Consider the following 19248-nt stretch of genomic DNA (forward strand, 5'->3'; position numbering starts at 1 on the left):
GAATGCCTTAATTAAGCAACATTTCATACAGCAATTAAAATTCTCGTCAGAAAAGCATCGAAAAATAAATATTTAATTTAATAGAAATAGATAACCACCAGAAAAAATAATCAGATACATCTAATAGAAAAGTTAAGCAATATCTTAAATATGTACTGATTTGTAGTATAATGTTTCAATTCTAGTAAAATTTTAATAATTAAATTACTTACTTTATTTTACAAAAAATAAAATCACTAACAGGTTTTCAATCATTTTTTTACTTACGTGTGTTTTCTCGTCCAAGAATTCTAGAACACCTTACTTTTTACAGCACCGGGGTATTATATATTTACTTTATTATAAAATAACGCTTAATTTTAACGATTTTCCATTTTATTTTTATTTTTGTATAATACATCGCCATAGCATGATACATTGACTGCCAGTATCAGCCACCAGTAGCCCACACAAGGCATTTCAATAGTTTTTGTTGGCCACCGGAGGTTGACATTTTGTACCTTATGATAAAGTCAATATAAGGTACAAAGTGTTAGCCTCCGGTGACCGATGAGATGCTATTGAAATGCCTTGTGTCGGCCACTGGTGGCTGACACTGACAGTCAATGTGCAGAGCATAGTTTTAGCCTCTGCCCACACCTAGTGGTGCAAAGAACACCGCATTGGAATGACGTGACGATAACCTGATCCTCAAGTATGTGAAGGTTAGGTCATCAGTCCTGAGCTCTTGATTCTAGAGTCTAGGAGTGGAATATATTTTAAGGGAAACACTTTTAATGATAACATACAAACAACTTTTTCTTTTTTAAATCTTCATATTTTCGTACCATTACATCGCATTATAATCAGTCTTGATATTCCACAATTTTCCATTTCTATACAGGTATATTCTTATCGCATACGCATGTATTGTTCCGTGTTTCTTTATGATCTTTTTTCCGCATAATTTCAATATTTTTCTTCGACCTTTTTAACATTTTTTATTCTTTATCTCGTCTCCTGGCACGCAGTTCTTGGGGCCCATGAATAAAAATATAAATCTATATTTATGGAATATATGGTATAATGTTAACACGTGAAAATTCAGTAAAATACGCAAAGGGAGGGAGACATAATTCGAATCAATAATATAATGATCGATAAAATTAAGAAAAATGATGATTTCGACATACAGGTCAGATGATAGATATTGAAAAGGTAGAGAAGATTTCTATGCGAATATTTTATGGCTTAGAATCCGGAGAAGGCTAGTAAAAATGCTGCATGATACTTATACGTATGAGGCGAACTGTACAGTATATTTTTAACAGAGCAGTTCATTATAATAATGATAAATATCATTTATTTAATATTGATTTCTTTAACCATTAACTAAAATTTCCTTTATATTTCTACATTAATATCTGTAATTACTTATTTTTCTTAAACATCCCCCATGGCCCATAACTATCATTCGAAACGTGTGTTCATTGTCACCACACATACAAACATAAACGATATGTACCAACACACATAGGTAAGCTCATATTATATTATTCTGTCTGAAGCTTTCGTACCCCATTTTATGAAAGCGTTTGGGTTTTCAACGTACGTCATTACTCATACTGATGGCAACCACTATGCAGTCTGCCATGCACCGTACAAGAGATGAAATCCTATCATTTGTGTACTTATAAATAATAATCGTATCTTCAACATAGCTGGGACCTACCTGCATATTCTCTATCCTCCGTAAATGTTAAAAGCATAACCACCGAGATGTGCAATATGAGACAGGTGAATTATGTTAAATGACATTTTGAACAATTTTCACTATAGGAACAGACAAATTTATGCCGTTTATTTTTTACTACATATTTTACAATATTTTTACTATAAAATTTTTTTTCCATTCAAATGCGTTTAAAAAACTCATTCAATTAATAATAACGTGCAAAAGGGACGAAGATAAAAAAATATTTATTAGAATGTACTGTTTTATAACCTTTTAACACCTGCATACCGATAAAAATAATATAAATACAGCATTTTAAGGCAACGAACGCCGCAGGAAAAAACACTTTTTAAGCAATATGTTATTTAGTAGTTTTCTTTTCACATGTGTTTAAACGAGTAAACATAACAAACGTATTTCTTTTTTTTGTTATGACAGTCAATTATACAAAATTAAGAAATAAACAAATAGAAATAAGCAAAAACGGATCAATATCGTCAAAAAACTCTTTAAGTTTTTAATTATTAACTGCAAAATCTACAATACTTTGCCTTTAGAGTTGTTCTAGAGAAACGAATAAATTGATAACATGGCGGAAAAATTTTCTCATGTTAATAGATAGTCAAATATTTTATGTGTTGAGAACAAATACACAATTTAAATACACAACTTGCAGTGTACCTGTTTCAAACAACTGTGTTCTTTAAATTTATAACGTAGGCGTCTGACATTGGCGACACCCATTCCAAGCAAATTAGAGTTTCGCAAAATATTTACGAATTAAAAGCAATAAAGAAGAAATGTATAAACTAATGCATAAAACCACGAAACACCAAAAATAATATTTTTTTATTTCAATTATTTTTAACAAATAACTAACTATTCAAGTTATTTTTTTATTGCCAGATTATTGTCTGCCTCCGTAGTGTAATGGTTGGCACGCTCGGCTTCCGTACTATAAGTCCCGGGTTCGATTTCCAGCCCCCCCCCTCCCCTTGGAATCGAACCAAATAAACGTAAGTGATTTTTTCACTCTAATATTTATTCAATACTACCCTGGTCTGATGCCTGAAGGTACGGAGGACTGATCACCTTTCCTCAACATGCGTTTATATGATGCAGTGCCCTATGCACCATAGGGTGCAGATGAGGGTTTGAAGAAGAAGAATTATACCATATTGTGAATATTACTTTTCAAGAAAAAAATACGGACCAACATTCGAAATTAGAAAAATTCTTGTTTTAATTGAATAATCATCATTATTTTTCCCAATTGGAATAAATTTATAGAAAGTAAAGTGAAGGTAAACTCTTCAGAAAGCTTTGCATATCTTATCAAAGGTCTGGAAAGTTTCGTCTCGCTTGATGGAAAAATCTTGTTTAGGGCCCATAACTGAATGGCCGCTCAAGTTTTTAATATTATTACTAGTTAGTGAAGTGAATAAAATAAATTTTCCGTTACTTACCTTTACAAGGAAGGGGAATTATTCAATTTCTAACGAAAAATAAAAATACATTTCCGTAAATAAATGATGCCTTGAACGTAAGATTTTATCGAGGCATTTCAAGGCATCATTTACGACATCAATAAATTTTATATGAATACTATTTGATAAGTGATATCCAGGCCGATAGTGCCATGAATTGGTTGAGGAATGTCCAAAACTGCAAAAAGTAGCAGGCAGGGAATTAGACCTTTATCTGCCAGTAGGTAAATGCGGGTTGAAAGAATTTAATAATTTTTATATTAATCCATATATTTATTAAATTGAGGTTTCCTAAAATTAAGGAATTTTCATCTAGACATTCGTCCCCCGAAATTAAAAGTGTCTTGATTTTTAAAAAAAACATCCCATTTTTTTATTTTCACTCATGTATACAAAAATGGCCATAATGATATATTTTGACATCTCATCAAACATAAAAAAGAATATGGAAGCTTGAGCATTTACGGGGCTGACGACCGTCATAGGCTGGTTTGAGTGATAAAAACTTCACTTAAACCAGCCCTTGACAGTCATCAGCCCCGTAAATGCCCAGACTTTCATATTCTTCTTCATGTTTGATGAGATGTCAAAAAATAATATGAAAATAACTCCTGTAATTGGAGATAATCCAGATTTTGTGAACAAGTATTTGTACACATTCAAAATGTTGTAAATAATGATATATATATTTTTTTATGCATAATGAACATGTATACATAAAAAAATTAAGAAAAAAAACATTTGTATTTAAGAAAACAATTTAGTTAAGAAAAATTATTCTCCACTGTTAATATCGTACTTATGAAAAATATTAACGATAACAATGAAATTCAATAGCGCCATTTTCACAAAATAATATACAACCTCAAGTGCGCTTCGCTGTGATATTATATGACATAACATTTATTATTGGACAAAACAGTGATAAAAGTTAAGGTTAATTTTCCTTTGGGCATAGCGTCAGATTGTCTGATCAACTTTAGCGCATCTGGCGCTTCTGGTTTGGGTTCGTTAGGGACCCATAGCCATCGAGAGCACTTTGAACACTTTTTAAAATTATAGTAACGAAGATAGTATGAATAAATATGTGTTTTTATAAATATAAAAGTATACATACATATATATATATATATATATATATATATATATTATATATATATATATATATATATATATATATATATATATATATATATATATATATATATATATATATATATATAAATATATATAAATATATATATATATATATATATATATATATATATATATATATATATATATATATATATATATATATATATATATATATATATATATATATATATATATATATATATATATATATATATATATATATATATATATATATATATATATATATATATATATATATATATATATATATATAAATAAATATAATAATAATAAGAAAACCCTTATCCGCACCTCAATGGTGCATAGGGCACTGTGTCATATAAACGCAGTGTTATCTTGATCGTTTACACATGAAGGAAAGGTGATCAGCCCTCCGCTTCAGGTACCAGTCCATGGTAATATTGAATAAATATTACAGTGAAAAAATCACTTATGTTTGTATTTTATCCCCCTTGGGAATCGAACCCGGGACCTCCAGAACGGTTGACGAGCGTGCTGACCATTACACTACGGAGGCGGACGGCCGACGGATATATATGTATATACATATATTTATATATATATATATATATATATATATATATATATATATATATATATATATATATATATATATATATATATATATATATATATATATATATATAGAAATTTCATTTTTTAATTAATTCAATTCCGTGCCGTATAACTATAGTATGGTAGAAAATATATATTTTTTTAAAATCTAAAATCCAAAAATTTGAAGCGCTATGTTACATGTAATATCCTAACAATATATGTATTTTTCCTGTCTCCTGTAAAGGAAGGGTGATATGTGTAGTGTATGGCTCGAGGTCTCCAGTTATAGATACATGTACCTCAAGGGACTCGTAATCTTACGGTAGCATGTATGCACAAGCTTGTATGAGTACGGTAATGCAACCTGACGCCGCGGCGTAGAGTAAAGGTAGATACTCGACTACAAAACCGGCATCGCGGATTCTATTCCCGCCAATCGAAAATTTAATTCAATAAATATTTATTTTCAATTAGTCTGGATGTTTATGATGTCCTTTTGATATCGAGTTTCCTTATCTTAACTGCCGACAAGCTGCTAAAATAGTCTTTGCAGGCCATTAAAAATATATCCCGGAAAGGTCTAGTTATTGCTGCTATTTTCTTTTTCCTCCCCTATAATACGCGCTATTCCTGTTCCATTTATTTTCCCATTTACCAGTAATGTCCTTCCCTTAGCTTTTTCACTGACGTCATTTACATCCTATCAAATATATTTTACTGACTGACTCAATTAACACCAAAGCAGTGCATTGTAGACCACTTGGGAGCGGATAGGGGTAAGAAGAAAAAGAAAAGATTTATATTGAATGTTTGAAAAAAAAAATTTAATTTGGATATATTTATTTTTAATCACAATTTATACATATTTAGAACTTTTTTTTGCAGAGACCCACCAAGCCACCTTATGTGTCTTGTCGGTGGAGTTCTTTTTTAATACATTTTTTTTTTGTTTTTAACGATTTTAACCTAATGTCTATACTACAAAAAAGAGAAAAAAATTAAAAATATAAACATTATATAATTTTCATAAAATTAACTCTTGATCATTTACCCATCCCTTTATTTTGCCTTTGTTCCATATTTTATTTTGACCTCTAACATCCATCGGCAACAAATTAAAAATGTTCGGAACAATACATTGCAGTGTTTGACCCCCATATTAATTGTTAATTCTTGGTATATTTTATATGGTGATATTTTACAATCATTCATTTATTGAGTACTATTTAGAACAATCAGGCGAGTAGCCAATATTAAAATAATAATAAAACCAAAATACCAAGTTTTTCCTTTATCATGTACCAAACATATTTTTCTATTCCAACATATTTCATATCTTACTGGATTATTACGCTCCCCTTATCCGGTCTGCCCTCTTCGCAATCGAGCACATATCTTTGCCCTTTACACTGTAGTTAGAAGTAAAAAAGGATCTAGGTTTGTACGCTACAGTGCTTCTGCGGTCAAGGACCGGTAGGGAGACATGAAAGTAACAGTTTCAAACTTTGTCATTAACCTTCCTCGATCCTCTTTATTCTCTAATGAATTGTTTCATAATTCACTAACTTAAAAATAAATAAACCTAGCGTAGTTTAGTAGTAAGTAAAGGATAAAATACAATTCCCGCCGGACCAGGACCTTTTGTCCGTTTCCCTTTGAAAGATAAAAGGTATTTTCCTTTGAACGGACATACTACATATGTAATATTTCTTAGAAGCTAAAGAAGTATTGTAAAGAAAATAAGATATTTATGGGGGTCTAGTATATATTAAGTGTATTAGTATTAACTTTTCGTATAAAAGTGCTGATACATGCGACATTTATACTGTAATATTAAACCTCTCGTTTCTGCAAAATAGAACTAGTTACCGCCTACCGCCCTGGAAGGTCGCATAAAAGATGAATCAATTATATTACAAAACATGGATGACAGACGACAGAGCGCTCCCCAGGACGGGAAAGCGGAAGATAATTACGCATATATCTATAATATAAACACTCCGATTTTTCATTTCCTCGAGATTTAAAGATTCTCTTAAAATGAATTAAAGGTCTTTTGAATAGATACAGTAGAGTAATTTATTTTATTTATTTTTTTAATAACCAACTTATTAACGTTTAATTAAAACTTTCTTAATTAATTTTGGTTGATTCCTTTTAATCACAAAGATAGCTTTTCTTTTATATTAAAAAATATCAGAAGATTTTATTACTTTACAATTTATATTTAGGTCGGGCGCTGTCATTCTTTTCAGTAGTTAATTAAATTCGAGTTTGCACAGAAAAATATTGAGCATGGTAAATGTGGTGAATCGTATTTTTTCTTTTACGCTTATAGACGCTGGAAAACATTCAAAGTGCCATTTAACTCTTTTTACCGTTTTTTTTCTTTTATCACGTGAACACAAAATATTCGATGTCTCGTCGGATACAGATTAAAATTGACAGTAACTATAACTGAACAACTTAGTTTACGAATAAAAAGTTAGATTATTTTTAAATGCAATAAATTTTTGGGCGGCTAAAAAGCCAAAAGTCATTAGAATTACAAAAAACTGGGTTCACATTTTTTTTATTAAAAAATATAAATATTTTTATTTTTATGTTTTACATAAATACTCCAATTTCATACTACTTCTGTGAGCCTAAGAGGCTCGTGATTATAAAAAGGTATCAAATTATAGTAGATTGGGTTCGAACAGACAAACTTTGACTCATGTGTCCGCGACACTAACCACGGAACCACAACGCGACACTAAATTATCTAAATTAAATTGTTCTATAACTCATTGCAAAATACTTTTATGAAATCCTGCTGAAATATTCCATTACCATTTGACCTTCGTTTTTGTATCTCTGGTAGTATCTTTTCCAGTAGAATTGGGTGATACTTCTCGCTATTCATCATTTCAGTCACTGAAAGAAACAGCCCTGGTCCATAATACGAGGAACACCCCCAAAACATTTTTTTAGAGAGTGTTTAAAACACGAAAAAAAATTGTTTCAATTAATCTGTTCGATACCGTGCATTGTAAAATAGATTACACATTTATAATATTACATATGTATATGTTGCTCGTAGCCTATTCACTTCCCAGTGTCGACATATTCTTATTATACTGGTAAAAATATTTTTATTACCAGTAGATACTTGTACAAAGGGCGTTTTCATTGAATAATATGGGTTTACTTACTCTCCTGTCAATTTCTGTTATGCCTTTAAAAACCCAACTTCAGTGCCCAGCCGAACGAAAACTTGTGACGTTTATTCAACGAATCACCGGGGAGTAAGCTGTATGGTATTCCTTCTATATTATATCACAATGTATAACAATATTTCATTTGGTGAATTCGGTACTTTGTACAAAAAAATATTTTACAGTCTGCCTTGAATATCGAATATATTGTATGACTTAAATATTATTTAATAGAAACCGATTCATTAATAATTTTTCACAAAATGCCTAAATATTTTTTACATTCAAATTCAAAACAATTTCTGAAGGCAAACAACCATATTTGCGATGCAATATTAATGGAAAACTAATCCTTGGTACTTGTGCATGCTGCTGACGTCACATTTGATCATACGATCAACCCATCAATTTTGATCGACAATTTGGCAGTTGCTATAAATATTGCCCGATGGTGAAGAACGTAATAATGCGACTGACATAACGACTCCATTGCTGCATAAAGGAAACAGTTTTAAAATATCAATGGGAAAAAATATAGTTAAAAATTAATAAACGACTATATGAAAACTGTTCGTTTGAAGTAAACTATCGTCGCGACGTCTGGATTCGATTCTTTGTAAAATTGTCAAGACGTGTTAAAAGCTTTTTCGCAATCTAGAAACGATATTATGCAGTAGCGTCTCAATGAGATTATTTATATGAATATGATACGATTTTATGATTGAATGTGATTTTACTTAAGAACAGATATTTATATTTTTATAATCATATCATGTTACAATAGACAATGTCTAATATGTCTGGTTTTTATTTTAATTTAATATTAACTAACTAGATTCATTTCTTTTTTGCTAATAGCAAATAAAACTTGTTGATTCATTTTTTGCTTTTATAAACGCTGACTTTCGACACTAAACCGTTTTTCGGTTTTGATCCAATATGAAATTGACATGGATAGTATGTAGCTAAACTCCTAAATTATTTTTTTAAGCTTTAGTTACTCTGAACAAAAAAAATAAGCAATACTATTATTTTCTTACTTTTATTATTATTTTTGACAGTTGTTTAAGATAAGTTGGGGGCAAATAGGGCTCGATATGGGAGAGAGAGGGGGTGTTTGGACTTACTCGTTGGTCTTGCAGGCGGGCGGGGGTCCCAGCAGCGCCACGCGGCCCCCGCGCTCCGTGAGCCGCACCTCCTGGCGCATGGAGTCCGCGAAGCCGACCCGCTTGGGCGTGGAGCCCTGCGGCCGCGGCGCCCGCAGCAGGGGCCGCGCGCACAGCGACGGCGAGTCCGTCGGCGTCGGCGACGGCGTCTCTGACGTCATCACACGCCCCGGTCCGGCCGACCATTCCCACGCGACAACACCACACGACACTCGACCCCCACTTCTGTTACATTCAATTATTCTTCAATTGCAATTATTTTTTTGGTTACTCTTAACGAGCTTTAGTTACTCTGAACAAACAAAAATTGAGATACTTTCGATTTCATTATCTTTGACAAGTTTTTTAAGGTAAACAAATTACGTTAGGGTTCCTTGGGTTATTTTGTTTGGTAAGGTTAGGTTTACTTCTATTACATTCAATTAATGTTCTATTACATTTTTTAGCTTTAGTTACTCTGAACAAACAAAAAATTAGATACTTTCAATTCATTGTCTTACACGTTTTTTTAAGGTAAGTAAATTACGTTAAGTTTGATTAAGTTAGGTTAAATTTACTTCTATTACATTCAATTAATGCTCAATTACATTTGTTTTTTTTTGAGTTTTAGTTACTCTGAATAAGAAAAAAAGAAATACTTTAAAGAAATATTTCATTATCTTTGACACATTTTTTAAGGTAAATAAATTACGTTAGGCTTGATAAGGTTATTAGGTTAGTTTAGGCTAGGTTAACTTCTATTACATTCAATTAATGTTCAATTAAATTTACTATTTTTTAAGCTTTAGTTACTCTGAACCTAAAAAAATAATACTAAGTACTTTAAATTTCATTATTTTTGACACTTTTTTCAAAGTAAATATTCGATCAGGTTATTAGGTTAGTTTAGGCTAGGTTTACTTCTATTACATCCAATTAATGTTCCTTTACATTTACTATTTTTTGAGTTTTAGTTACTCTGAACAACAACAAAAAATACTTTTAATTTCACTATCGACGACACTTTTTTTAAGGTAAAAAAATTACGTTAGGTTAGGTTTATTTCTTTTACATTCAATTAATGTTCAATTACATTTTTTTAGTTTTTTGAGCTTTAGTTAGCTCTCAACAACAACAACAACAAAAAACTTTCAATTTCATTATTGTCGAAACGTTTTTTTTAGGTTAATACGTTAGGCATGATTAGGTTATTAGGTGAGGTATTTTTTCATTTTAGGTTAAGTCACACTGACCATAAGAAAACCTGTTCATAATTGTGTGTAAAATAATGTTTTTCTTGCAATTTTTAATGTTATAATAATAATAATTTAGTCTAATGGTGTCAATAACGACGAAACTCGGTGACTGATAAATTATAATAAAAGTGGAAAAATTAACACACTTGTTATTTATTATATACATCCAGTAAAAATTTAACCACTTAATATTAACAGATCAGTTATGTATCTTTTGTCTCAAAACGAATCCGAAATGACTTTTCTTAAATTTGAAAAATACTAAAATAATTAGAAAAGGGTATTTCCAACCAATAAAAAAAATTATCAGTCATTTAAATATGACCGCAATTCGTTTTAATGTTCAATTATATCCCCTGTTATGATGTATATGCCTGTACCTACATTATATGTAAAACCCTTGTACATTGTTATTTAGTGCTGATAATTATAATAATTATTCGTTCATGATCCACCTAAGGATTATGTCAATTTGTGGTTACTTTTCGTTCATTTTACCAAATAACCTACATATTGGAACTGTCAAATACCATTTCAATTTCTACATCAGACGAAGGTATGAATCCCAAGTCCTACATCAATGTCAGCAATACTATGGCACGGGGAATGATATTTTTACTTATTCAATTTTAGACCAATTTGAAATATTGGAAATATTTTAGTTGGTATATGGTATTTGATACTAAATATGTCTTTAGATTGAATTTAAAACAAAACACAATAATAATAATAATAAAAACTAGTTATCGTTTTACTTTTGTGGCTTACGTACGTCATTTCGTTAATTTTTTCCATAAAAATTTCTGTACCCTTACTAATTTTACACTATTATGCAATTCCATTGGAAAAAATGTATTATGTTGCTGTCCGCCTCAATATTGTAGTGATTACCGCGATTGGACGGAGTAGTTTGGTAAAGGTCCTGGATTCAATTCCGAAGAGGACAAAAAAAGTGTTTTTCACTCTTATTCAATTTAATATTATCCTGGACTTGTACCTAAAGCGTTAGACTGATTACCTCGCCTTCATATAATTAATAATCAACTTAACATTGCATCAATTTTATGCCGTGCCCTATGCACCATTGGGTGCGGATAAGGTTAAGAAGATATAATTTTATGGTTCACTCAACTAATATAAAGCCAGGACCAATTGATTTATTTTTCCTTGATGTGTCTTATTAACAATCAAGACAACGCTACATTAAAATAGATAAGCCAAGTAAATTTATCTTATACCGGTTGGATCAAAAAACATGGTAAGTACATAGAAAGAAAAAAAGGTTACTGTGCAAAAATTACCAATTGACTTAAAACTCATGCCTAAGAAAATGAGCGTTAAGGCCTTACGCGCAATAATATAATTCATTAAGCGTTCGGCTGCGCTGAGAGCCGGACGACAGTTCACCCCCATTTTTTTGTTTAAGGATATGCATTGGATTTTTGTCCTGTTTTCAAGAATAAACGTAAATACAAAAATATTTTATAACTTTTTCCTTACTTTTTAATAACTCTTTACTTTTCAAAACCATATCTTTATTTCGAAGAAAAACTTTTTTCACCATAAAAACGGTGTTTTAAAAAATAAGTTCAATAACGTCAAATTTTCCCCTTGTTTAAAGAATATTAAGTTACGATATAACGTTTGAAGAATATTAAGTGTTTTTTTATATTTTCTCATTTGTTATATTTTCTCATTTTTTTATATTTTCTCATTTGTTTATTTTAAATATGCTTCTCACCTTATATTTTTCTCATATATTTCTTTTAAATATGCTTCTTTTGCCTATTTATTATACCTGTTTATTGTTTTTATATTTTGCCATGTTTTAGTTTTGGTTATTTTTTTTTAATCTTCTTAACTTTAATCCCATGTCGTAAAATGAGAAATAGAAATTACTCATCGGGAATATTATATATACAACTTATGTATGTAATATGTTTTGAAAAATAAATAAATGTATCGTATGTTGGACCTTAATGAGTTATTTTTGAACTTCTTTATTCATTGTTATTCCAGTTTACGTGCCATTTTAATATTTTATTTCTTCTTTGCGATGTGTGAAAAGATAATAAATTTTTTGGAATTATATCATCAGTTTTCATTGATTTTCTTCAAATCACTGTGATAATGGAAACAATCGTATTTTACAAAGCGCACTTCGGAATGCTGTGTTTAATAGAATACATATAAAAATACACATTTCGTTCGCGAAGGTTATTGATGTTTGCAGAATAAATAATTTGTTTATCTGAATAATGTAACATACATCGAAGTGCCGGTGCCAAGATGCTGAGAAAACAAACAATTTAAAACAAGTTGACGGCGTTAGATACTGCATATTTATGTAGCTAGCTGGAATATATTTTCGCAAACCGGGCGACAAGATTCGGAGCATTTTATCGCGGTACACCTCGTCCTACGCCCCGCCACTGCAAGTCATCTAGTAAATACAATTAATTTGGTACCTACACAGACTATAGGCTATATATAGGCAGTGGCGGATTCACTTGAGAGGCCCCAGGCGCAATTCATCATTGAGGTCCCCCGATAAATATATTTAGAGAGGTCCCTCTAAAAAAAGTTCAATTCAATATCCGGAAAATTAAAAATAAGGCTGTTTTTTAACAAATATAAAAAGAATATTTTTGACCGGTCTTTTGAGTTTTTGCATTTCACCATATATTATAATATATGTAATTACAAGTGCATAAATATTGTATTATGTTAATACAAAAAAGATCCCACAAAGGCATGGCCTGTGTGTGGGTATACATTTTATTTTCGGTTATAATAAATTTTACAAGAAGAATACAATAGATATCAAAAATATAAAGATGATTAAAAGTGCTTATATTGAATGTTAAAGTGCTTACACAAATGTTTGATTTTAACAGAAAACAAAACATTAAAAAAATTATCAAAAAGTGTAAATTTACATACTATATGAGTTATAAATTAAGCTAACTTTTGAGGCTCCTTTATGACCTCGGACGTGTGCCTCTTGTTCCTGTTTGATAATCCTCCACTGCCTTTAGGTATACCAAGTCTTTTCAGTCAGTGACGTAGGTACCAAATATAAAGTTTTAGGGCGCAGGCCTAAGTTATAAATTGTAGAAACGCGATCTACCTAAATCCAAATGTCAACCTTTTATAAAGGCCAGAACCTAAACTGACATATTAACACGCAGTGATACTATCTATGTAGGTACAAAACAAATGTGAAAACAACTAAAAAAGGTTTCTTAAAAAAAAAACCCTTGACATTTAGAAAATACATTACCGAAGTTATACAATGCACACACATACAACATATACATATAATATATGTATATGGAAGTATTATTTATTACACCTCAATAAATATTACAGAACTTACTTTATAAAACAAATACAAAACATATTTTTACGTAAAACTACTGGAATTAATAGGTGGGTACCAAAAAACCATTTTTCTTTTATTATTTTTAATGTTGAAGATAGATTTTCCTATTTAGTTTCAAATCATAACACATTATATATTATATTAAACCATCTAAAATCGAACCTGGAACCTTACGTATAGTACTCACACGAGCTAACCGCTATATAGATTATCTTTTGGATCTTCTGATTGGTTTGAAAACATTGCAAAAAATAAATCTGTGTCGGTATATAACTACTTTGTATACAAACATTTTTTTTAAATGAAAAGCATTATTTATTTTTTCTAAATACTTATCCACAGTATTGTAGTAATGTCATCTTGATCGTTAATTACATAAAAATAAGGTTATCCAGTTCTGCAACCTAGGTATCAGTTCACGGTAATACTTAATAAATATTAGAGTGAAAAACCACTTATTTGACCCCCCCAAGGAATCGAGACCGGGCCCTTAAACACGATATCCATACGTGCTAACTGCTACATTATTATACGTTTTATTTATGATGAAAATGTATTAGTTATAAATTAGTAAATAAGTTCTTTTATTACCTATTTAGTAATTACCTCTCCACACGTAGTCGCGCAAACTATACGAATCAATTTATAATTATTTTATCTTGTGAAGAAAAGTTATTTTAAAGTCGCTAAACTTGTGTTGTCCGAACCCGTTATTGTATCATATCAAATCACTTGAACGTCTTTGCGAAAGTAAGTTATAAATTACGAGAACTTACATTCACAATCACAAACGTATCGCTATTTTCTTCTCAGATTTGGCAACTTTCTTTCCCTTTCTAGCGGCGCTCCCGCCGACTAAATATTGCTACTAAATTCCTACCGCGCCGATTAAAAATGTACGATAAAAAAGGACGGTACACGGTCTGGAGAGGCGCGTACCAGCTAACCGGCTTGCGGCGGGAGAAACGACTAAGGAAATTGCGAATGGGAAAACGACGAGATATTCGGCGAATACGGGACGCGGCGCATCTGCTCGGAGATCGCCCGCCCCGTTTCCTTCCCGCCCGCCGCCATGTTAGCGGCCGTCAACCTCTTCACGTTACCGCCATCTCTCAGCAGGTGAGGCAAGCTGCGCTGCGTGCTGGACGCTGGAGGGAAATGCCCTCATTTATCCCGATCCCCTACGTTCCCGCCATTTTTCGCGCGCTGTTTTATCGACCATAAAACAACGTTTAAGTGGATAGTAAAAATTTTTAAAAAACTTTCATAATAAAGATAAGCGAGAGAATATATTCCACGCGTGTGTAAATGGATACATCGATCACCCAATTGAAAAGAATTTTTCATTTGATTTTTAACCCGCATTTTTTACACATATTTTACAATATCTTTCGAGGTTTGATGGGAGTACTTTTTTCAATATTGATCCTTTGCCTCAAAGCAGTATTATTAAAAACTCATTAAATTAAAATAAATAAGTACGTTTTTACAAATTATTGAATTTTATGTGAATATATTTCATTATACGCGATGTTTTTTACTCGCATTTTCAAGGCTTCAGTATGATATGTTGGATTTTTGTGTTTAAATTTTACTAGGCACACAAAATTACAATATTTTCAAATGAAACTCAACGCATTTTAGCCTAGAATAATGACTTAAACGCAGATTGAATTGCGTGATCGATATGGAGTAAAACAAAAAATCTTCGGATAATAGAAATAGTTGTAACAGAAATAGCTGTAACAAATATAATCACACATACCACATACGGTAGATCGCCTGGTCTAACAAAAAGTGTAATCCCCCACTCGTACGGGACCCGGCCACAAGGCACAATAATCTAATATGTATATCATACTATAAACCGCAACTAAATTTTCGTCAAATCCGACTAATATTTTAGTAACAATTCAGACGATGAACAAATTCGCCCTTGAAATATGCCAACATTTCTGGCTCGTTAATAAATTTATTGTGTTTACGACAATCTACTAGTACGGGCAAACTTGCTGGTACAATAAGCGGATACGGATGTAAATATCCGCCAGTAAATATTGTAGATTTGGCGTATTTTTTCTTCACGACCTTTGACGATTCTTAATAAAAGTGCGTACCCACCTTATGGTACTTTAATTAAATTCAGTTGGTACTTTAAATGTGGATGCTGATTATTGTTTTAACTCTAATCAGGTAACTTATTTTCAATTCAGATTATGTTCCTTTTTTGTACTTACTAAATCATCAACAATCGTGCAATCATAATTATGTATATTCAAACGGATGTAAGGTCCAATGATTTGCGTTTTTGATTCGGTCTCCGAATTCGGATCCGTTACGCACATAGCACTTTTCCACATACGTTTTTTTTATGTTTTATATTTAAAATAGGAATTCCTATAAAAATAAACATTTTTTAATCTTTTGTTCCTATTCTCCGTGTACGAATAAATGCGGCAGATGGTGTTACGCTACTTTACCTTGGTGTTGTGATTTCTTGTCCGCCATCTCCAGTGGCGGTAAATCCGTTCAGCGTTGGTTTTCTGTCAGCAAATCAACGTTCAGGGAGTTTAGTTATTTTGTTGGTAAGCGATGGCGCGAATGATTTGAATGGCTCATCATGGCAATTATACAAACAAAATGAAACGGTAAAAAAGTTGCCATCACGAGGATATCATGCTCACTCACGCATTTTCTTCAAACTTCAAGCTCCTTATCCGCACCCCAGTGGTGCATAGGGCACTGTATCATATAAGCACAGTGTTATCTTAATCGTTAACTCATGAAGGAAAGGTGATCAGCCCTCCGCTTCAGGTACCAGTCCAGGGTAATATTGAATAAATAGTGAAAAAATCACTTATATGTATTTGACCCCCCCCTGGGTTCGAACCCGGGACCTCCAAAATGGTAGCCGAGCGTGCTGATTACACTACGGAGGCGGAGTATGGTATAAATATTACGGAATAGAAATTTACCCATACCAACATATTTTGCTTCCATCGGATATCACTAAACAAAACAGATGATGGCACGCTATTTTATTAGATTTTTTTGTAAATGTGGATAACGATTAATACACAGAATTGAACGTTTTAACCCCCAGCATAGATAGCTTCAACTTTACTTCTGGACTGTGATTTTTTTTTACACTTATTTGATTTTTTTAAATTTCTTTCTCCGTATGGAAATTTAATTTGAGTTATCTATTCTACACAGTTTACACTATGTGGAATCCCAGTCCTAAGGGTAAATAATTTGAAAAAAAAACAAATCAATTTTCTTTTCATAATTAAATTCACAAAAATAAAACAATATGTATAATGCATTTTTTTATTATTTATAATTATTGGCTGTAATCATTGTTATACAAAAATGCAACTATTACCAAGTAATTATAACATAATACGGCAAATATAGTAAAGACAATTTGAAATAAATAAAATTAAATATTACTAAGATAAACTGAACATTTTTAAAGTAGTTATAATAATTTTGATGTTCAATCGTTTACATTCATCCACGTGGACCAAGCAGGAATATTCATAATTTGTATAGAAAAAAATTATATCCTTAAACTAGCAGAAAATACCAATTATTTAAAATAAGACAGAATTTCAATGTTATCTAAAGCTGTTAAATTAAAAAACTAATTCCCACACAACTCGCTACATTTTATTTACATCATTAGATATAAGTATCATTATTTATCGCGCAAAAACGCATTCAACCCACAGACCTCGAACCACCACAGACCAGACCACCAGTGATAAGAATTTATCAGTCCAACAGCTGAATGGCAATTTCACAAAAGTCACATGTACACAAAACAAATTATTTATGGTAATGTGAAAAAGACTGCACACAGTACTCCGTGAATTAGCCAAATTCAAAAAAATATTAATGGCAAAAATCTTTTTACATACGGGATATTCAATATAATATTTTCTATATTCAATATATAACCACAAGGTTTACTTTACTAACGATTGATATACATATTTATGAAGAAAAAAAATACAAAATATTGGACTACCGTGAATCGAACCGCATTAATGTAACTCTTCTTCTTCAAACCCTAATCTGCACCCAATGGTGCATAGGGCACTGCATCCAGTGTTGACGCGGTATTATTTTGATCATAACTTACATACGTAAAGGCTAGGTGATCAATCCTGCACTTCAGGTAAAAGTCTAAAGTAATATCAAAGAAATATTAGGGTGAAAATCACTAATATTTATTTTGACCCCCAATGGGAATCAAACCTGGGCCCCAACATGGCAGATAAACTCACTAACCATTACACTACGGAGGCGGACGATGTACTACATACTATTAAAAACCCATTTTTATTTTTAAAAAATTCTGCAAATATTAATGAATTTGAAAATAATAATGATAGGTTTTTAATAGTATTTGTAGTATTTTAATAATTCATGGTAATCTAATTTTTTGTGCACCTTTTTTTACATAAATACATATCATGTTAGAGAAAAATAAATAATATTGTGATCCACTTCCTTAACTCGTTCTACAGTAATTCAATTTTCAGGCTCATATTACATTTTTTGAAATCTCAACATAGATTACCATAGAACGTAGAACGGGGCTACTTGAAATTTGATGTGTTACTTGAACCCAGTACAAAAAAAAAATCAAATCTGTATTTGGTCTACAATAATGTCACCTGTCAGAGAAACAATGAATCATGTCGAAACGTTTATTATTGTAGACCAAATACAGATCTAAATATTTTTTTGTACTGGGCTCAAGTAACATATCAAAGTTCAAGTAGCCCCGTTCTACAGTACATTAGATAAGTTGGATGGGTAAAATGAATAAAAGTAGAATTAATTCAGTCAAAATACAAAGTCTCTGACTAGGGTGCGGCCTTATAACTTTTTGATGTGGTGAGAGAAATGGTAGATAGATTGTTAGTAGAGCTGGTTCTTTCAAATCGATAGAAACTAAACAATGTACAATATACAGTATATACACACATAGATAATCATATTTAAATTCCACGACTGTGACAAAACTTTGATAAAAGCATGACAAATGTTTTATATCAGCTTAGTGCTCAAACCAGTTCTTCCAAACATATTACCAAAAGTAAAGCTGTAAGAAAGTACAATATTAATTAAATTAATTATCAGTCTTCTAGTCTTTTTTTTTATAATTAGATATTGTTTATAGTGAAACTCGGTTATTAGAAGGAAGATGAGACCGACCGAATTCGCTTGTTACTAGCGTTACTCGTTATATATCAAAGAATAGGTATACAATTTCAACCATATGCATGGATACTTTTTCAATGTTGTCAGCAAAAACACCATTTAGGTACATAGTA

At 31.3% G+C, this 19248-nt stretch overlaps 1 protein-coding gene across 3 annotated transcripts in view; it reads right to left on the reverse strand.

Annotated features, from left to right (window-relative positions):
• LOC148310710 (potassium voltage-gated channel subfamily KQT member 1-like) overlaps positions 1-14955 on the reverse strand; it is a 261723-nt gene extending 246768 nt beyond the window's left edge. For 2 of the 3 annotated variants that reach the window (XR_015837366.1, XM_088257927.1), the window contains exon 1: positions 9242-9993. Coding sequence is in view for 2 of the 3 variants with exons in the window: in XM_088257927.1 (XP_088114053.1) it covers positions 9242-9441 (200 nt within the window). In the remaining variant the exon portion in view is untranslated. Of the gene's footprint in view, positions 1-9241; positions 9994-14491 lie in introns of those variants that run through there. The other variant, XM_088257926.1, reaches the window with a different exon arrangement.
• Between the last annotated feature and the right edge of the window lie 4293 nt (positions 14956-19248).

The sequence above is a fragment of the Brachycentrus maculatus genome, unplaced genomic scaffold (assembly GCF_059751285.1).
Source record: "Brachycentrus maculatus isolate JH-2025_06_01 unplaced genomic scaffold, ASM5975128v1 h1tg000089l, whole genome shotgun sequence".
NCBI classification, from domain to species: Eukaryota; Metazoa; Arthropoda; class Insecta; order Trichoptera; family Brachycentridae; genus Brachycentrus; species Brachycentrus maculatus.